General features: G+C 51.8%; 1 protein-coding gene across 12 annotated transcripts in view; it reads right to left on the bottom strand.

Annotated features, from left to right (window-relative positions):
• PCDH1 (protocadherin 1) overlaps nt 1-18,651 on the bottom strand; it is a 49,543-nt gene that overhangs the window by 14,672 nt on the left and 16,220 nt on the right. For 5 of the 12 annotated variants that reach the window (XM_083798944.1, XM_083798945.1, XM_083798942.1 and 2 more), the window contains one exon: nt 10,127-10,346. In XM_083798944.1, the coding sequence (XP_083655070.1) occupies nt 10,127-10,346 (220 nt within the window). Of the gene's footprint in view, nt 1-1,840; nt 2,081-2,140; nt 3,128-3,434; nt 4,441-4,478; nt 7,856-9,104; nt 9,232-10,126; nt 10,347-18,651 lie in introns of those variants that run through there. The other 7 variants (XM_083798947.1, XM_083798946.1, XM_083798949.1 and 4 more) reach the window with 7 other exon arrangements.

Genomic DNA, 18,651 nt, shown 5'->3' with positions numbered 1-18,651 from the left:
GAAAAAGAGCAGACTGCGGTTTGTTTGGGGAAAGAAAAAAAATTCATCAACCTTCATCTGACACTGATGAAAACTGCTCTGCCCTATGCTTGCTGTTAGGATCGCAGAAAGTCAGCCTCATGGGAGAGCGGGAATGGGAAGGGAAATCTCCCCTCTGAGGGGGAATGCCAACCTTCCCACCCCTGGGTGCTGCAGCTTGCTGGCTGCGGGTCGGACACCACAAAGCCTGCACCCTTGTAAGGAGGGCTGCCAGGCACTGAATGAATACCACATGCTTAACGAAGGAGCAAGGATTACACCTAGCAAGGCGTGAGGGACACATCCTCATCTCACACTTGAGGCAAGCTAGCCGAAGGGATTTGCCAGCTCCATCACCCCCAATGCACGGCACGAGGGAACAGCAGGACTATCAGGAGGAGATTTTGATTTCATGGTCCACCAGAGATAGATGAGAACTTCCCAAATGGGTCCAAGGGCAAGATTTGTTCAGGTTATTTTTCAAAAAGGAGAAGATAATAGCAGCAGCTCTTACAGTTCAGTAAAAAATCAGTGTGTAGCACTGAGCGAAGCAGCAGCAAACCTGTTGGAAAGAGCAGCCCCGACCTGGCCAGGTAGAGAGCTCAAAAGCATCTGCAATTTGAGATGTATAAGATCAGCAATTGACCCTCAGGAAGAAGCTATTAATCATCATTAAGGAGGTTTATGTGCCAAGTGACCGAGAGGCAAGCCGTCCCGAGTCTCATGACATGGGTTAGCAGAGAGGGAAAACAGGGCTGGGAGAACAAAAAAAGCAAAATGCATGCGGGCAGCAGGGTTTGCCTGCAGAAGTGCCGTGGAGAAGAGCCCAAAGGCGGGCAAGGAAACAATGTGGGGAACAATGCTGGCAAAGCAGCTTTGTCTTCGGGAAAGTGAGATATTTGCTTTCGCTCACTGATGTATCTGCATCTCTGTGGGTGCCCCTTCCTGAGTGTGTAATGAGCAGCAAGACGCTAGACGTGGAATACACAATTTCTTTTGCTTTTATTCATTTTCCTTCTAGATAATAAGTCTTGCTTTTGTCAAGATCCCTGTTGTCTGGGTAATTTCATCTAGAGATCCTCAAGGAACAGAGATCTCCATATCCCTCAAAGTTTAATATCTTGGTTTTAGCTGGCATATTTTCAAGCAATAACTTATATCGCTGAAGAAAAAAAAAGTTGACTTATGTTTAATTGGTGTTATACTAATTACTAGCAAAATACATCAGGCAAATACCATGTCTACTCACTCTGTCATTTTACATTCCCTACTCCATCTTCTCTTTCCTCAGCAGCTATAAAACAACACAACATGCTGTTCTGACGCATCCCTGAGCAAAGATCAGACCCTAACCCTCTCCCTGCTCTCGCTGCCTCCTCGCTTGTTCACTTCCGAGCAAGGGCATTTTAAAACAGACACGGTCACGTAACTGATGGAGAACTGCTGCTGTCGTGCACCCGTGCCCATGCAGCTCCAGCATCCTGCTTTTCTCTCCCATCCCATTCCCTAGCCTCCCCCCTGCAGAGGGACGACGGCCATCCGCAAAAGACCATTTTGCTTTTTACAACCTGAATAAGTAAATGGCTGCAGCCAGCCTCAACCAGAGGCACACATACGTGCCAGCTGAGCTGCTTTATTCCTGACTTGTAGCACTTCTGCTGGCTCACCTGCCGCAGGCTATCTGGGAAGCCCCATGCCCGCAGCCCCACGATCCCCAGGCACAGCAAACGCACAGGCAGCAAAACAAGCAAAGCACACAAGGGGCTGCAGGTGCTTGTAGGAGCTCGTTGTGCTGCTCAGAGCAGGCAGAGGGGATGGAGAGGGAGCCCAGACACAGAGCTGACCGCTCAGCGGCCACGTGGGCCCCGGCCCCGAGCAGGCTGCAGGGCTGCATCAGCTCACATGAAATGAGCCCTAGATCCTGCCGGGGAGCCTCGGCTTCCTTAGAGGAAAGGCAAACGCAGGGGCCGATACGGTTAGATAACCTCTGAGTCAAAGCAGCCTATCCTTGGTAGCTCTCGCCAGATGCCATGACTAATGTTAGATTTATGGAGTGTCCTCTCTGCAAGTAAAGCAAAGAGCTAGCGTTACAACCACTTAATGGAGGTGACTTCAAATCAGGATGGATGAGAGCTTGTGGGAAGGAGACAGGAAGAGAGATTCATTGATAGTGAGAGCACAAAGGATAAAATCCTGGGGAAGAGCGAACAACTGAGACTGACATTTGACCTGTCTCAATAGCAAAGCTCACGTTGATTTCACTGGGGACAGGAATGAATCCTTTATCCTCTATCTCACGCCGACAAGAGGGATTTTCCATTTGAGGGATCTACAGCTGACCGATCCTTCAAATTCAGGCACATGCTATTTTTATGAGAAAAAAATGCAGTGTGAAGTCCTCAAGAAGCTCAAATAGGAGAGTTCATAAGCTTCTCGGGCATTAAGTTTAAATCCCACACTAATGCAGGTCCCTTTACATGGGAGGAGGCGCTGGCAGGCAGGCAGGCTTATGGAGATGCTCAGGTGCATTCGGAGAAAGATAAAGGGGAAATAACCGAGTTAGATCATAGAGGAGCTGGAAATGGCATGTCAAATTACTTCAAAAGGAGCTTTCTAAGGGAGCAGCTCTTTGAAAACAACAAATAGTCTGGGACTGCTGAGGGATCCTAGTTGTCTATTGCTTTTACTCTCCGTTGCTTATTCTGGTTTAGACATATTCTAAATCTGAGCTCCGACCTCACCCGGCTGCTCATTGCTCTTCTGCAGAAGCCCTGCTTCCTGTAAGTTCAGCTCCCAGAGGAGCCCCACAGTAGCCAAAACAGCAGAAAGGAATCCAGCAGGACACCAACCTGCTCCGCTCCCCCATCCAGTTTGCCAGGCAGCCATCCGGACAGCCGTGCCAGCGCAACACAGCTCAGGGACAGGCATGGGCAAAATGCAACAGAGGAAGGGAGCTGCCTGTTCTGGCACCCTTGCTAACAAAACACACAGGGTTCTGGCTGTGGTGAGCAGGTTTGGCAACCAAAATGCACCTAACTCAGGTGCTGACTGCCTCTCCATCTCCTGTAGATGTCACATGGACCATCTGCAACTGCTCCGGACCACCTGTCTGAACAAATACAGGACAATGGGTCTCAAGCCCTGTTCAAATGCGTATTTCAAAGTGTTACAGAAGACGCAAACAAGGAGCCTGAAGGAGCTTCATCCAACCTTTCATTCTGAGCAATGTCCTCTCTGGAGGAGCAACACACTGGAAAAGGAAGAAGAGACAAGACCCATGCTCTTGTCCCTGCTGTAGACTTGATTCTAAGCTTCTTCCAGTAACAAAGCTAAACGACCTGGCCCCAAATCCGCAAATAGTTTGGGGATGACAACCTATTATTTGGCAAATAGACTTGGTACTGAAGAAAGGGTGCTTAGATATGGTGCAGATAAGAATAGCTACTGATGACTGGTACACTTTGGCATTTGCAGCCATTGCCAGGCAATAGCAAAGAACCTAACCCCTGCGTGGGCTGAGTGGCTGTAACCTACACCTCCCCTTGCAGCTGACACTGTGCAGGTGAAGAGTTCCCCGTCTTAATGCCAGAGAGCTGCCAGAGCATGTGCCTAGACAGGTGAGAGCTGGGAGCCAGCCCCACTGGGATGCCATGGTGGAGGAAAGCATTCCTGCCCCAGAGCAGGGACGTGGCATCGCCTGGTGGGCTGGGAAATCCTCCCCTGTCTGGGACAGCAGGAGTCTTCTCCCCTGCATAAGCTCATTTATAGGTCCTAGATAACAACTGTCTCCTCCCATCCGTTTGCAGTAGGCTCCTCTCCGAAAAGTCTCAGCAATCACTGTGGAGCTGACTGAGCCTGGTGGCTCCAAAACTGCTCTTCCCTGTTCATTTGTTTTGGTTTAATAAGCTAAAATTTTGAAATGCTTCCAAATGGAAGAAAGAATAGATGTAAGAAAAATGATGGGACTTGCTCCACCTGGTTAAGTTCAGAGCAGGAAGAATGCAAAGGACATAAGAGAAGGGAGATGACATTTATCCATCGTCCTCCCACAGAGAGCACGAGGGAATGGAAGATGCCACAGCCCAGCACAGGGCTGGAAAGAATAGCAGAAATCTCAGGAATCCCATTCTAAATGCAGGAGACACACACACAGCCACAGGGACTGATATATTCTCCAAGAGAAGGCACCTTCCTACTGAAATATGAAGCTTTTGTCTCTGGGGCACTGACTCAGAGCAACTGTCCTGCCCAGATTTCTCATAAGCTGCAGCCACAGTTCAGGGACAGAAAGGGTGAAAAAAGTCATCAGAATCCAGCAGGGAAATTTGGCTCCTTCAAATAACCCCTCTGGAGATGTCCAGGATCTGCCAAGGATCTTTGGAGAACTTCAGGACAATCTTACATGTGCATTACCACATAATCCTGTGAGACAAAAAGAGAATGTCAAATAAATTATTAAAGCTATTTTGGACAGCCTCTGAAGCAAGTGGCATCCTCCTCAGAAGGTCTTGAGAGGATTAAAGGCATTCTCTGTAGCTGGTAGCGATGTATTTGTTATTGAGTCGGGGGAAGAAAAAACAGCTGTACTGTTCCCCCTGGGATCCTCAGTACAATTAAGGAAGGTGACACGGGTGGTGTGGCATGCCACGGCTGCTCTGACCTGAATGACTCTTTCGTAAGAGCCGCTTTACCCAGACAAGGGTGCTGGAAAACATGGAAAAGAAGAAATAGGGTGAGAACGAGTTTGAAGTAATAGCTCAGACAGAAATGGCATGTTGAAACCAGGATGATGTAATCCATGACCATTAGCCATCTCTCAGACTGTCTCTCACGATAAGAATCTTTTCCCACACCACTCTTAAGGAGCTATTAGGAAAATCAGACGCTATCTTTTGGGATGAACCAACATTAGGTGAAGAAAGCAGAGAAGCTCCTGATTTCTTATAAAGAAGTGCAGATGTCTGCAGACCGGAGGACCACTGAGAAACCCAGATGTAATTTGTAGAAGCAGATGAGATGTGGTAGATGGTCATAGGGAACCCTTTGTAACACATACCCTAAACAAACAAGAGTAGGGCTTGGAAACCACTCGTAATAGTGAAACACCTACAATGGGCAGCTCCAACCCTGATGTCACTGAGTGCTAAAAAGCAGGAGGCTACAGATTGGTAAGACATAAATCTCAAGAAATCTCAGCTACAGAGTCCAAGCACCAGCCAGACCCAAGCCAGTGGTCAGAGGTGACCTTGTGGCCCCCAGCAGAGGGGACACAGGCATGCAGTGCCAGCCAGAGACCACGTTTCTTTGCTCTACAGACAGCAGCATTGACCTAGTCCCACCCACATCCAACAAGGTGAGACTTCTGCTACAGAAAGGTCTCGGTGCCCCAGATGTCCTAGCCAGGCTCACTGGTGCTTGGCTGGGAGCAGCACAGAGCCAGCTGGAATCCCACAGCCAAGCAGGGAGCCCAGTCAAAAGCATTCCTCAGCGCTCTGCAACAAAGCAGAAATGCTGCAGGGTACGGTTGAAAAAAAATCCGCAGACTGAACATGTGCTTGGAACACTTTCTGCGAGACAAAAGGGACATTTAAAGATAATGCAAAAAAGAAGAATAGGTTTTAAGATGTAGAGACTTCATTCTGGCAGATCTGTGTTGGAGGAGACAAAGTAATTTTTTTTTTGTCCCATCTGCTGGCTGGAAGGAACAGAACAACAATAATAGCAAGGCGCTTAAAGAGAAGCTCATGACCAGGCTGAAACTAAGCAGAAGATGGGGGAGAGCAGCTGCCCAATTCTGCAAAAAACATCTCAGCACCACAAGCATGGGGAGGGCTCTCCTGAGCCACCCGTGCTCACCCAGGGCAGATGGGGCACACGCAGCCCAGCACCACCAGAAGCAGCTCAGTTTGTGCTCAAAGGCAAGAGGATAAATGCCAGCCGCCACGTTACGTCTGCGCCCGGTGGTGCTACAGGTGGTGCTGGGAAGCTGTGGGCCATCATCTGGCTGCATCCACACCGATAAGAGGTTGTTGGCAAATGGGAGGTCATGCAGAGACAGAAATTATATGATGGAAAGGAAGACATGAGCTACAATCAGACGTGTAGCAAAGGGGAGCAGGAGGAAAAATCTCCCCAGGCTGCCTGGAAGGGCTGCCAGCAAGCAGCACGTACATCCAAGCCCTGCCAGATGTTGCTGCTGCCCAGGAATGGGGCTGCAGGGCCACGGTGGCATCGTGAGCAGATGGCCGTGGCTGGGAAGAACCAGAGGAAGGGTGGGAGGAAAGGAAGAGGGACCCAGCTGCCAAAACGTCTTGCCTTGGCTCTGCTCACAGGAAGAGACTTCACTCAGCTCGAGTGTATCAAAAAGATCTTTAGATGTTGACTTGCTTGCACGTGATCTACAAGCATGCATGAAGTGAGACATCTTCTGATACTGTCAGGTTCAATGGAAAGAAATGGAAGCTAGAGCTGCTCAAGTGGAATTTTAAGTACAGGCTTGTGAAATTGGGGGCAGAGAGGACCCGCAGCTGGAATAGCTCACCGGGGCTCTCACACGTTCACCACCAGCCTGCTGTCACAGCCGGATCTGTTCAAAGCAGCGCTCCCACTCAGCCACGGCACGCTGCCAAAGTCACAGGGTCAAATTGTATGACCTGCATCACAGGCGAGCTGGACGAGCTGCTCCTCCTGCCTTTGCCATCAACCCACCAATCGTTCTCAAAAGAAAGAAATCCAGACCTAAAGGGTCTTATTAAGCCTAGCAGCCAAGCCCTGGGAATGGTGTTTTGATTCACTCACTCGGGCTGAGCTGAGGTGCCTTCGGAGCGGGGCTGAGCATGCAGCCCAAGCAAACCTCCCAGGAAATGCAAATTATCATTTTGTGCATCACCCCCCACCCATGGTGGAATTTCCTCCCCAGAAGGGGAGCTGTGAGGATCAGCTCGTTAACATCTGTGAAGTACAGATACTACTGCACTAAGTGCATTGCAAAAGCTCACGGGATGATTGATAATTACAGATTCAGTGCGGGGTTGTAATGGCATGCATTAAGAGTGGCATGGGGTCCCCATTTTAAATAACAGGGATAAAACAAATTCAACATTTCCCCTGTTCTGTGAGCTAGAGAACACGACTCAGGAATGCTTCAACCACTATATTGTCATCTCAGGTACCTCCGCACCACACAATGGAGAGAAACAGCCTTCAGGTAACATCTAACAGCTTTCATGTAATGCTTCCTAAATTGCAGTTTGGTCCTGCAGTCTTACCAAGTGCACACCACAGGAGAAAGGAACGAGTGCAACACCTGCATCATCCAGTCTCCACGTGTGCTACGATGGGGCAGATTTTTTGTGGCACAGAATCGCTCCCAAGCTCCTTACCAAAGTCTCCCTTTTAGCCAGGCAGCAGGAGCAGCCATCCTTAGGGAAGGCAGCTGGTAGCCAAGTGGGAGACCAAGCCCAGCATCCTCACAGGAGTGGGCAACAGAGTGGCAAAATGCAGGGGAGGAAGCAGTGGGCAGCTAGATAAAATAGCAGGGATGACAAATGCCAGTGATGACTGGGGAGCTGGCACGTCAGTGCCAAGATACTGGAGAAGTCTCCATCAGTAACATCATAATTCCTCCTGAAAAGGACCTGGCTCAGCCCCTGCAATACAGCATTTTACTGCAGTCTGCAGAGTAAAAGGTGTCCAAAAAAGGAGGACACTGATTTGTGTGTTAATCAAGTGAAGAACCATCTACAAAGAAGAGGCATGGATCTGTCTTCCAGTTGAAGAGCTATAAATAGCCTTGCATACTTGCTTATCAGATTGGTTCGGCTGCAGGGATAATCTCCTGGAGAAAGCAATGGAAGCCCTGTTATGTTGGATATTTATAACTAGATGAAAGCCTAGAAAATGCACAGTCGTGTCAGTCTTGAGCTCGTGCCGCGAGATAGGGTGTGTGGGATCCAATTAGTCTCTTCGGTTTAATATAAGGTCAAGAGCAGCTTAGTCTCCCCAGCGCCACGAGAACAGGGCCTGGCCCCCCCGGTGGGGCTGCTGCTGCTCGAGTGGCTCCAGGAGCACAGCGAGATTCTCCCCACGGGACCACGATGGTCCCATACCACTGCTGCTGGGGGGCAAGGCCTAACCCTTCCCTTGGCAAAGGAGACATCCCACATTGCAGCAAGGTCTGGGGCAGGCTGTGGGAAACAGCCCCAACAAACCAACACGACACAACGGGTACCTCACGATGGCCAAACGGCACAGCCCAGCGCCAGGCTGCCCTCAAAGCCCTGACCCCACCCCCTTGCAGTCATTGAGCTGCCTCTGCCAGATTATCTGCAGTGCACCAGCACTACAGGGTTAATCCCCAGAGCCGTGCCCTGCCACGGCCTCTGCGTGAAGCTGGGTTTGTGGAGGGCAGGACGGCTGCTGGCAGCACCGGAGCAGCCAACGGCTGCCACATGCAGGGAGCAGAACAGGTTAGGGGCGTCCCCAGGAGCCTGTGCACACCTCTGTCCTGCCTGGCTTTGTTTGTGGTGGGGTGTGGTGACTCCTGTCCTCTGAAAACCCACAGGTCTGTTATCCCCATGCTATCCCCTCAGGGAGGCACCGAACACTACAGTAACTACAGACTGCCTACCCTCTGTTTTCTGCCACAGCCCCTCCAGGTTCTCCTCTCTCACCTTGCGCCTCCCTCATCTTCTCCGGGTCACCCTTCCCCTTCAAAGGCTCCAGCCTTCCTCTCCCAGCCCCACAGCCACCACCACTCCTCCCACACCCATCAGGACAGCCACCTGCAGCTCTCTGCATGCCTGCCTTCAGCCTCCCGCATGCACATGGCTGGTACCCAAGGACACCTGAGGAGCCCGCAACCACTGTCCTGCAGCAGGGTTCCAGGAAAGTCTCCACATTGCTCTTCCCAGCAGACTGGCTGGTACTTTAGGGAAGAAAGGGGTCTGTAACATGCTCCTAGATAGGAGGGTGCCTCATATTGCCAGAGCAACGCATGGATTTGGGAGTCCTGCCAGACTTGGCACCATCTTGCATTGCTTCAGCAATCACAGCACAGGAATTCCAGCATTCCCCTAGGAACTCACCTGGGGAGAAGGGGCAGATGCTCTGCTAGACCTTCAAGACCACAAATTGCTCTGGGCACATCACATTCCTTAGGAAGGGGACCCAGCAGATTTCCAGCTCTGAGACCATCTGAACACACTCCCAGCCCTGTCCCAAAGTCAAGAATACTCCCAGAAGTAGGAGACATCGGGAAGACCCTTCACACTACCTCTCCTTCCCCTCCCAGAGGTTCCTTTGAAATTGCCAGCTCCACTGCAAGCTCCCCCTCAGTACAAGAGCACAGAAGGCAGCAGGTACAGGAAAGTAGATGTTATGTGCACAGCCAGAGCCAAGTCCAAGGAAGCAACTTAAGCTGGCCAGAGAAGATAGCTCAGGGAGTGGGCTGGTTGTGGGTAGCCAGGCAGGCAGCACAGAGGCAGCACAAGGAGCAGAACAGGGGGCAAAGCTGTGCCAGAGCAGGGGAAAGCCGGCTGTCCCACCTTGAGGCTGCTGGCACTGCCAGGGCGTTCTCAGCTGCAGAGGGACCCGAGCCAGAGGGGACCCGAAGGCTTTCAAAGACAGGACTTGTCACCCTCAGCTCTTCCACCCCTGCTCTTGGATCCTTCACTCCATGCATTCCCTACACCGTTGAACCTCCTCTCCCTCTGCTCCCTGGGGGCTTGGAGCTGCAGGGCTTCCCCTGCCCTCTGCTTTGCCGTGGGAGCTGGCACCCACAGGACCCCCAGCTGCAACCTCACCACTGGCTGGGCTACAGCCTCCTCGCTGCCATCTCAGAGCAGCTTTCTGGGACCCCTCTCTCCACGTTGTGCCAAGCCCTTGCCCCCCCTTCATCTCCTGGCCTCCTCCCAGACCTCCTTGCCCTCACTCCTCTCCCCACCCCACCGCATCCTTGCTGCTCCCTTGCTTTCAGCCTCGCCTCTGCTCCAGCCCCCCAGCCCCACCAGACTGCACAGGGCGAGCCTGTCCTGACCCGGGCCTCGAGGCGTTAAGGCCGAAGGAGGTCCCCAGGAAGGGTGCAGAGCCGCATGCCGCCGGCACCTACCGTTCTCGGGGTGCTCCATCTCCCCGATGCTGCCGTCGGGCGTGGTGCGCTCATAGTGGTCCTCGGGCAGGGCCAGCGGCCCGATGCGGGGTCCCGACGATGATTTGCTGCTCGGGGTCTCCGACTCCTCCAGCCCGCTGTCATAGTAGCTGTGCTGGGAGGGGTCCTGCAGGTCCTGGGCCTGGCTGGCCGCAGAGAACGTCACTCGGCGATGAGGTAACTGGAAGAAGAGATAAGCCCACGTGTCAGCCAGGCAGCAGGCGGTGATACAGGGCAGGGGGTCAGCAGTTCTGACCCCAAAATGGAGGCAGAGCTCCTGGCAGCAGCAGGGAGCGGCACCAGCCCCCTGCCAGGGCTGCAGGCTCCATCCCGGCTGGGAGCACCCCCTGCGTGCCTTAGCCCAGCGGCTCCTCCAGCCCCAGCCTCCATTGCCACCCACGGATGACACAAAGTCCCCAGGCATGCTCAGGGCAGGCTCCCCGGTGGCACTGAGCCTCCGGTGCTGGGCTGGCCCCCACCCCACCCTCATCAGGCGCCCTCACCTTGCCTGCAGACCTCCCACACACCTTTGATGCTCTCGGAGACCCACCTCTGCCGAGAGCCTCTCTAATGGGATCAGTGCTCAGCACAAGGCCTCCGGTGACACCCTCCTCGCCTTCCAGCCTCTGACCCAGCCTCCGCCATCTCTCATTGCAACAGACTCCCCATCAAGGGTCACAATCGCTTCTTTTGTCTGCTCGTTAAACATTTCAAAGCCCTACTTCACGCTTGCTCTCCCCAGCCTTGCCTCATGCTAGGGAGGAGCTCATTGCAAACAGCCATTAAGCTGCATCATCAGCCTCCTCAAATCCTTCCAGAAAATCCCTCTTTGTCATGATTACCGAGGAGCAGAAAGGGTAGCTCGAGTTCACAGGGCAAAAGCAGGATGATGAGAACACAAACACCGAGAGAGAATGACACACAAAATCAACATGGGAAGGAGCTGCTCGACGGGACCAGAACGTGGTGGGGAGGCAGAGGAGCCAACACACTGAAAGACAGCACGATTTAGGCTAAATACCTCTTCTGCTGCAGCCTTTACTAAGATCGAGTGGCAATCAGGCATCCCACACAGCTAGCACCAACGAGGAAGGGAAAGGAATCAAACCTAACCAAGGGAAGGAACACACAGGGAGCATTTAAATGAGCTAGCTGCTTTTAGGTTGGTTGGGCCTGATTAAATTCACCCCAGGTGCTTAGAGACCTGATTTAAGTAACTTCAGAGCTGTTAGGGCTTTTTTTTTCTCTCTCTTTTTTTTTTTTTAATTTTTTTTTTCCTAAGAATTTGTAGAAAATGAGGGAGGCTCCAGAAGAGTGGAAGAGAGCTAAAATAGCGCCTGTCTATAAAGATGAGAAAAAAGAAGAGCTGGAGAATTATAAAACAGTTAGCTTAATTTCAGTTCCTGGAAAAATACTGAAACAGATAAAAGAACTCTTTGTAAGTACCTACAAGATAACAAGGAAATGAGTAACAGCCACTGTAGGTTTGTCACAAACAAACATGTCAAGGCATTGAACTTCTTCCTTTGAAAAGACATCAGGCCTCGTGGATGGAGGAGGAGCAGTAAATGTTATGTCTTGGCTTTAGGAAGTTTTCTGACACTATTTTAGATGATATTCTCATAAGTAATGCAGGAAAATAGTGTAGGTGCAGCATAGTACTTCTCTGCTTCGGTAATATAGTGCATTTCGCTGCAGGGTGGATGCAAAGCATTTAGAAAGTTGTATTCAGAAAGTAATTACTGAAGACAGGTCTTTCAGCTGGGACGATGTATCAAATGAAATTCTTCGGGTTGTGTCCCGAGTCCATTGCTAGCCTGTATTTTCATTAACTGCTCGGATGACAGATGTGGAATATATCTGTCACATTTGCACACTTGGGAAAAATAATCACCACAGAAGCAGCAGGCTAGCTGAAGGATTGGGGGTTACAGCAGATCATGGGTCGACGATCCATCAGCAGCATCAAAGCCTCACAAAAAATGTGTCTATATCGGGATGCACAAGCAGGATGTTTGTCTTGAGGTCACCCAGGGACCTGTCTGCGCTGCTGGGCTCCAGCGGGGCTGCAGCAGAAGTGCCTTTGGGACACCGCGCTCAAGGCCGTGTGTGCCAGTGAGGTGAAGAGGCACAGGGACAGGAACGAGGAGAAAAGTCCCAATAAGCCAGGGAAGGCTGAGGGAAGGAGGCTGGGGAGGAGGAAGCTGAGGGGGCCCAAAGGCAGCAGCTGTGGGGCTCATACGGCCTTCTGCACAGGGTGGACTGCTGCTTTCGACTGCATGTAAGCAAGGTGGAGCGGCCTGCACCCGCAGCGAGGGAGGCCAGGGCTCCCCACGACAGGACTGCCCTGGGAGGTGTTGACAAGTGCTGCCCAAGCAGACGGTGTCACCCTTCCCGAGTGGGATTGAGTTCCCCCGAGGAGGTCTCCGTGTGCCACTCAGGAGCCGAGCTCATCACACACAGCTCTCAAGGCCCACCGGAGCCTTCCAGGCTGTGCCCGGCCGTGCTGCCCCACCGCTCCCTCCTCCAACCCCACTGCCCATCTGGGAGCCTTCATGCTGGCACCATGACCCCCCCCCTCCCCCCCCAGTCCGAACCCTCCACTCTCACTGTGCCATAAAGCCCCAGACAAACCACGAGGGCTCCGTGGGGTGTGTGCAGTAAAGCAAACACCTTGTGGAGCCCTGGCCCCTGTAGGCCTCCTTCCGAGCGGCATGGCTTCTACCTGCAGGACACCTCTTGCGGAGGCCAGATCCTGCCTGGAGGCCCTGCACGGGCTCTGCTCCTTGCTGCAGGGCCGAGCCAGCGTGGCACGGCCGGGCTCAGGGCCCCACCATGCTGTGACCAGTGCGCTGCCACAATAATAGCAGCTTGTGTCTGGCTGAATCTCTCTGCCCGGAGAGCCTTGTTCTGGAGTCGCAGAAAGACACTGGCTCCATTTGTCTGGCACGGACTTGCAGAAATTGGGTTTTGTCTGACCCTTCTCTGCGAGGTTAAAGAGCCTTTCAGCCAGCAGTGCTCTCCACACAAGAAGCTGCTTGTGCAGGGCAACCAAGGCACCCCTCGATCTTCTGCTGTGAAGTTAAACAAACCGGCTTCCATAAGCCTCAACCTGCAAGGCAGTTTTTGAGCCAGTAAGTCCATTTTGTGGCCCTCATCCTGGCTTGTCCTCCATTCCTCATTGGGGTGATCCCTGTGACGGGGAGCCCACCTCACCAGGGCTTTCCCTCAGCTCCCACCTCTAGGTTTCTTCCCCCGAGGGCAACGTTAGCCCTTTGGTCCATGCTGAGCTCCTCGTGCTGTGTGACCCTTAATTCATTTTAGAGCTGGTGCTTTCCAGGGTACGCAGCAGCATTCCCTATTTCTCAACATACAGCTTTGCATTTGGCTGTGTTAAAATGCACTTTGTTTAAATGGGCCCAGTTTACCAAGCAATCTGGATCGCTCTGCATGACTGCTCTATCCTCATCATGATCTCCCACTCCACCAATCTCCATGTCAGCTGCAAATTTTATCAGCGGTGATTTTATATTTATTTCCAGATCGTTGATTGCAACATTGAATGGCAGCAGGCACCATCGTGCTGCCGAAGAGCTCCTCCAGGAGAACCTGGTTCCACCAGGACTCCCAGCCAGCGCCTGCTTTTCTCCCCAAAGCTGCTGATAAACCAGATCTTCATCTAGCTGACAATGCCTCACATTTAATGAATAGTGTTAATTCAAAATAATAATAATAATAACATAAAGCATTATCAACTCAGCGTCTTCATCAAACTCCGGGGCGATCGGCTGCACGCTGTAATCTTGCATGAGCGCAAAGCTCCCTGCTGGAGCCCTGCCGCCGTGGCCCCGCCAGCACGTCTGGCACGGATCCTGCTCCTCACGGTGGCCAGGAGCACATGCCTAAGGAGAGGCTCAGGAGCTGGACCCAGCATGCAAGGACGCTGCCCGGCATCCTTTCCCATCACACTGCACTGACTGGCGTCAGCTCTGTTTCCATCACCGAGTCCCCCGCCGGGGCTGTTAACCCAGCCCTTCCCAGGCGGCACGGTCGCACCCAGCGTCCCCTCGCTGCTCCAGTCGGCCCATGGCATTATTCCAACTATTGCTGTTCCAAGGAAATGGTATTTTGGATGTCTTTCTCTGCTATCAGCGCATTGGCAGGTACCGCATCCTGCCTTGTTCTGTCTCGGTCCAAATTACTAGAACTATTTACTGAATACTTTTGCATTTTTCTACATAATTAACAATTTTGCAGTCTCCATTTGGAAATGACAATTGCTGGTGCTGCCTCCTCCTAGTGCATTTTTAAAGTGCTCCTTATTGTGTTCAGCTTGTCAAAATTGATTTTCTCCCAATGTTTTTTGGCTTTCCTTGTCAATTTTTTACACTCCAAAACTACTCATTTCTACTAATTGTTATATGCTCCCCCCCCCCCCCCCCCTTTGTTTGCTGGTATTTATTGCTTTTCTGTTTCTAACTGCTGCCTCCACTTTGCTACAGCTCTAGAATAGCCCCCACGGCATCCTGCAGCAACAACCCCCTCGTACAGCCCCACCAAGGGGCTCCTTCATACTGTTCTCCATCATGAGGGTCCCCAGGACAGACCACCGCTGCTGGAGGGTACCCAGGAGACCCTTTCTGCTCCCCCCCACCTCTCGGCTTCATTGCAAACATCTCCAGCTCGCAGCAGGGCATGCACCAAGCAGATTCTGCTTGCAAACCAGCGGCAATGGGATACAAGGGAGCAGGGTTGGGGCATGCTGCACCCCAACTGCATGTATCGCCCCGTCACACCGCGCCTCCCGCATGCTGCGGCACGGACCCAGAAATCCCAGAAATCCCAATTTGCACAAAAGGAACCTTAAAACCCGCCCCAGGCGCCCTTTTCCTGCCGACGGGAGCTGTGCGGGCGTGGATTAATGCTGGAGCCGTGGAAACGTCAAAATTGTTAACCCCTTCGCTGCTGCCCCGCCAGCGGGACTGGGGCTGGTCCAGCAGCCTCCACCCGCTCCCGCGCCTCCCCGGCCTCTCAGCCTCCCCAGCCTCTCAGCCCTCTGCCAAAGGAGCTTGCTTCCCCGGCCGCCGCCACAATGCAGCAACTCACAGGGCTGCGAGTGAAAGGCAATGTCAGACCCGATGCCCAGAATATAAAAATAAGTGACAAGGGAGCCATTGTGGCCCAGGAGTTAGCCAACTTCAGATTAATTCACGAACCTCCTCTTGCCTTTAAAAGCAACCTGGAGCTCTGCAACGTCCCTGGTTACAGTAAAAAATAAGAAGATAAGTACAGGGACTGTGCGCAAAACCACAGAGCTCCAACTTTTTGCATACAGAGGCTTTGCTGCATGCAGGAATTATTTTATCTGTTAGTGTTGTGCCTGGAAACTCCGCTGTAATGCAACGCAGGCTCCGGAGCAGGATGCTGAGGGGAATATGGAAACCAAATCCAGAGGCTCTAGGAAAGCAGGACCATAACTGCCAAAACCAGTTCAGGGCTAGGCTCTAGTGTGAGGAAACAGGACCCAAGCTCAGCTCGTGGCCATCAGTAGCTGACTGCTTTACAGCTCGTCCGAGCAGCTGTGGGTGTGCCTGCTGGTGTTCTGCATGGGGCGGACAGCCCTTCCCTGCTCCTGATCTACCCTTCTGGCCTCTCCGCGGGCAGTTTGCTGGGGCCAGCTCTGCCATATCTACCATGATTGCACAAGGAGCGTTAGCAATGGGGCCGCCAGCTCTGGTCCCCCTCTGGTCCATGAGGTTTTGGCTGGTGGCTCTGCTCTGCTCCTCGTGCCCACCCGTTTCCCTGTGTCTGAAGTGAGGTTTTTCCCAACAACCCTCTAACTCCTTGGCCATGGACAGAGGAGGCCACAGAAGGAACCCACAACTGCAAGGAAGACACAGGAATCCACGCAGATCGCACTTCCCAAAAGCAGGCATTATTTGAGAAGCACCTGCTCGCTCTTCTGCGTGACTGCTCGCATGGCTTCCACTTCTGGCAATTAGCAAGTGCTGACCTTGCATTCAGGGGAGAGGTGTTACCAGTCCTGCTGAAATAATGATAGCAGAACAGCCGTCCTGAAATGGACATCAGATGCTGAGGCACTGTTTAATGAATAAGTCTGGGTAAAATGTGGGCTGACTCCGCATAGGTGCCCTGAAGCCTCCCAAAATTTGCATGCTGCTCAAAGAAGCCGCCAAAGCCCGGTGCCAACCTGCCTGGTCAGATCGAATTTATCTAACTCATAGCAAGATCTAACGCAATTAGAAACCCATTTAGACAGCCTCGGGACAGAGATTGCCTAACCTCTCAGCCTATCAGAGCTCCGAGCCCATCAAGGATGTGCAATTTGGCTTTTCTTTGTTTGAAATGAGAACTGGAAAGGAAAATATGGAAATAAATCATCTGAAGGGTGAATCGTAAAATCTAAAGGGGTCATAATCTTTATGGAATAATGTCTAAATTGTACTGACCATGGTGTCCTGAAATGTCTATCACCTTCAAGCTGATAATAAAGACATGCTGTAGATGGTTGGTACAGAGCAGAAATCGCTCGGGACACAGAGGGAGGTCTCATCATCGCATTAAAACCATCTGAAGATCCCAGGGAGGAAAAGGTTCCAGGACTGGGAGAAACACTTGAACAAAGCCCTCAAGGAGTCCAACAGCTGCCAAGTGGGAAAATAATGCTGGGAAAATAATGAGCTAATCTGGCTCCCAGTTGCACCCAGTGGAGCTGACAGATAGCACGGAGGGCTCTGAGGAGAGCAGGGGGTCCCCAGCAGTAGACTCAGGCCTCTTAAAGAAAGAACCAGGGATGCTTCAGCAGAAGACTCTGCTTGGAGAACACGTCAATTTGCTGAAATCAGATCTTGCAAATGGGCTTCTCGTTTCAAAGCCGGGGCAGGGGGAGTGTAAAAAGGAAAAAAAATGATGCTCTTGTAGAGGTAATTTTCACTTCGGAATTCAAGCCTAGTACTCGTTACAAAATTAAATTAAAAAGTCAGCCAGAAATTTTGCCTCTATAAATTATGAGGAAATCTATCTATCTATCTATCTATCTATCTATCTATCTATCTATCTATCTATCTCACTATCTATCTCACTATCTATCTCACTATCTATCTTTCTACCTACCTCTCTGTGTATCTATCTATCTACCTACCTATCTATTTTCTGTTGACTGATTTGAGCTAAAATGAGCAAAACGATTATCAATTCTTTCTGGTTTGTTTTTAAGTGCAAAATTCTCCCCAATGGCAAGCCTGTTTCCTAACCAACTCTGTTTCCACCGGTAAAGGGCAGAAGCTTCTCCTGGTTGTTCGAGGAATCGTGTCTGATCCACAAGCCTGTGCCTTGCAGCTCTGGACCTCAGCAGAGCCCTGACGTTGGTGCTCTGCAGCCAGCTGCGCCTGGTGACGATGCAGGGTAGGACATGAGCTATTGCCCTCATTTGGAGCAGAAAAAAGGTGAGACAAGCAACATGGCCAGGCTTCGGTCCCCTTATATCTGGCATCTCTTGCTACCATGGGATACGTATGGGTGAGCAGGGAGCTGTTTTGCCTTGGGGAGCACCCGCATGGTGATGGGCAGTGGGGATGGTGGAGGAAGTCAGGAGGGCTACAGGGCAGGGAGCCAGAGGGGCCTCAGGGGGATCTGGGGCAGAAGGGAGGCTGCACCCGAAAAGTGTGGGCAGAAGGGAAGCGCCCTTGTCATGCCCTGGGTTGTGTGCTGCACCCACGTGTGCCTGATGGCAATGAGGATCCTGCCCAGCATTGCGTCTTATGCCTGAGCTGGTTCCCAACATGAGAGATGGAGGTGTGGTTGGACAAGAGAGGTTTGACTGCCCATTATAGGCAGGAATTTTGAAGGAGGCCACTCAAGAGGGAAGGTGTAAGGTGCAAAGCCTGTTGCAGTGTTGTCTCTGGCATGACTGGCAAGAAGAGCAAGGGGAGTCACACCAAAGGGAGCCAGCTGGGTGAGGACACTTGTGAAATAAATGTGTCTTGCCCAGTGTCAGGATCTCTCAGCATGAGGCTCTTGTAGGCCACAACTTCAGAGTCCTTTTTGCTCCCTGAGGATGTCCCAAGTGCCTGCCCCTCTCCATTCCCCTGTAAAACCACAGTTCTAAAGAGCAGTGAGTGGAAGGATCCAGGCCGTGGAGCACATCTCAAAGGACCAGCTTCTGCTTCACTTCTTTCCTGTGCAGAGCCCACAACAATCTTCCCAGGTGAGTGAGAGAGTAAGAAACATCCCAGCTACACCCTAATGGTATTGCAGATCTGCTGTCCTTAATTTAATCTCTGATCCAGTTCTCAAATCCTGTTAGGTCCTGGTCCAGACCTTGCAGACCGTGGCTCTTGAAAAAATTCCTGGACAATAAAGGTTCTTGAGCTCCACTCTCTGTGCAAGAGATGTTCCCTAATAAACTGTCATATTCTTGAAATCCTGGGGAAAAGCAGCCTGAGCCCCTCCAGGCACCTTAAATC

This window comes from Anser anser, assembly GCF_964211835.1.
Source record: "Anser anser genome assembly, chromosome: 14".
NCBI classification, from domain to species: Eukaryota; Metazoa; Chordata; class Aves; order Anseriformes; family Anatidae; genus Anser; species Anser anser.
Note: the sequence above shows the minus strand (reverse complement) of the source record. Positions and strands in the feature narration are given on the sequence as shown.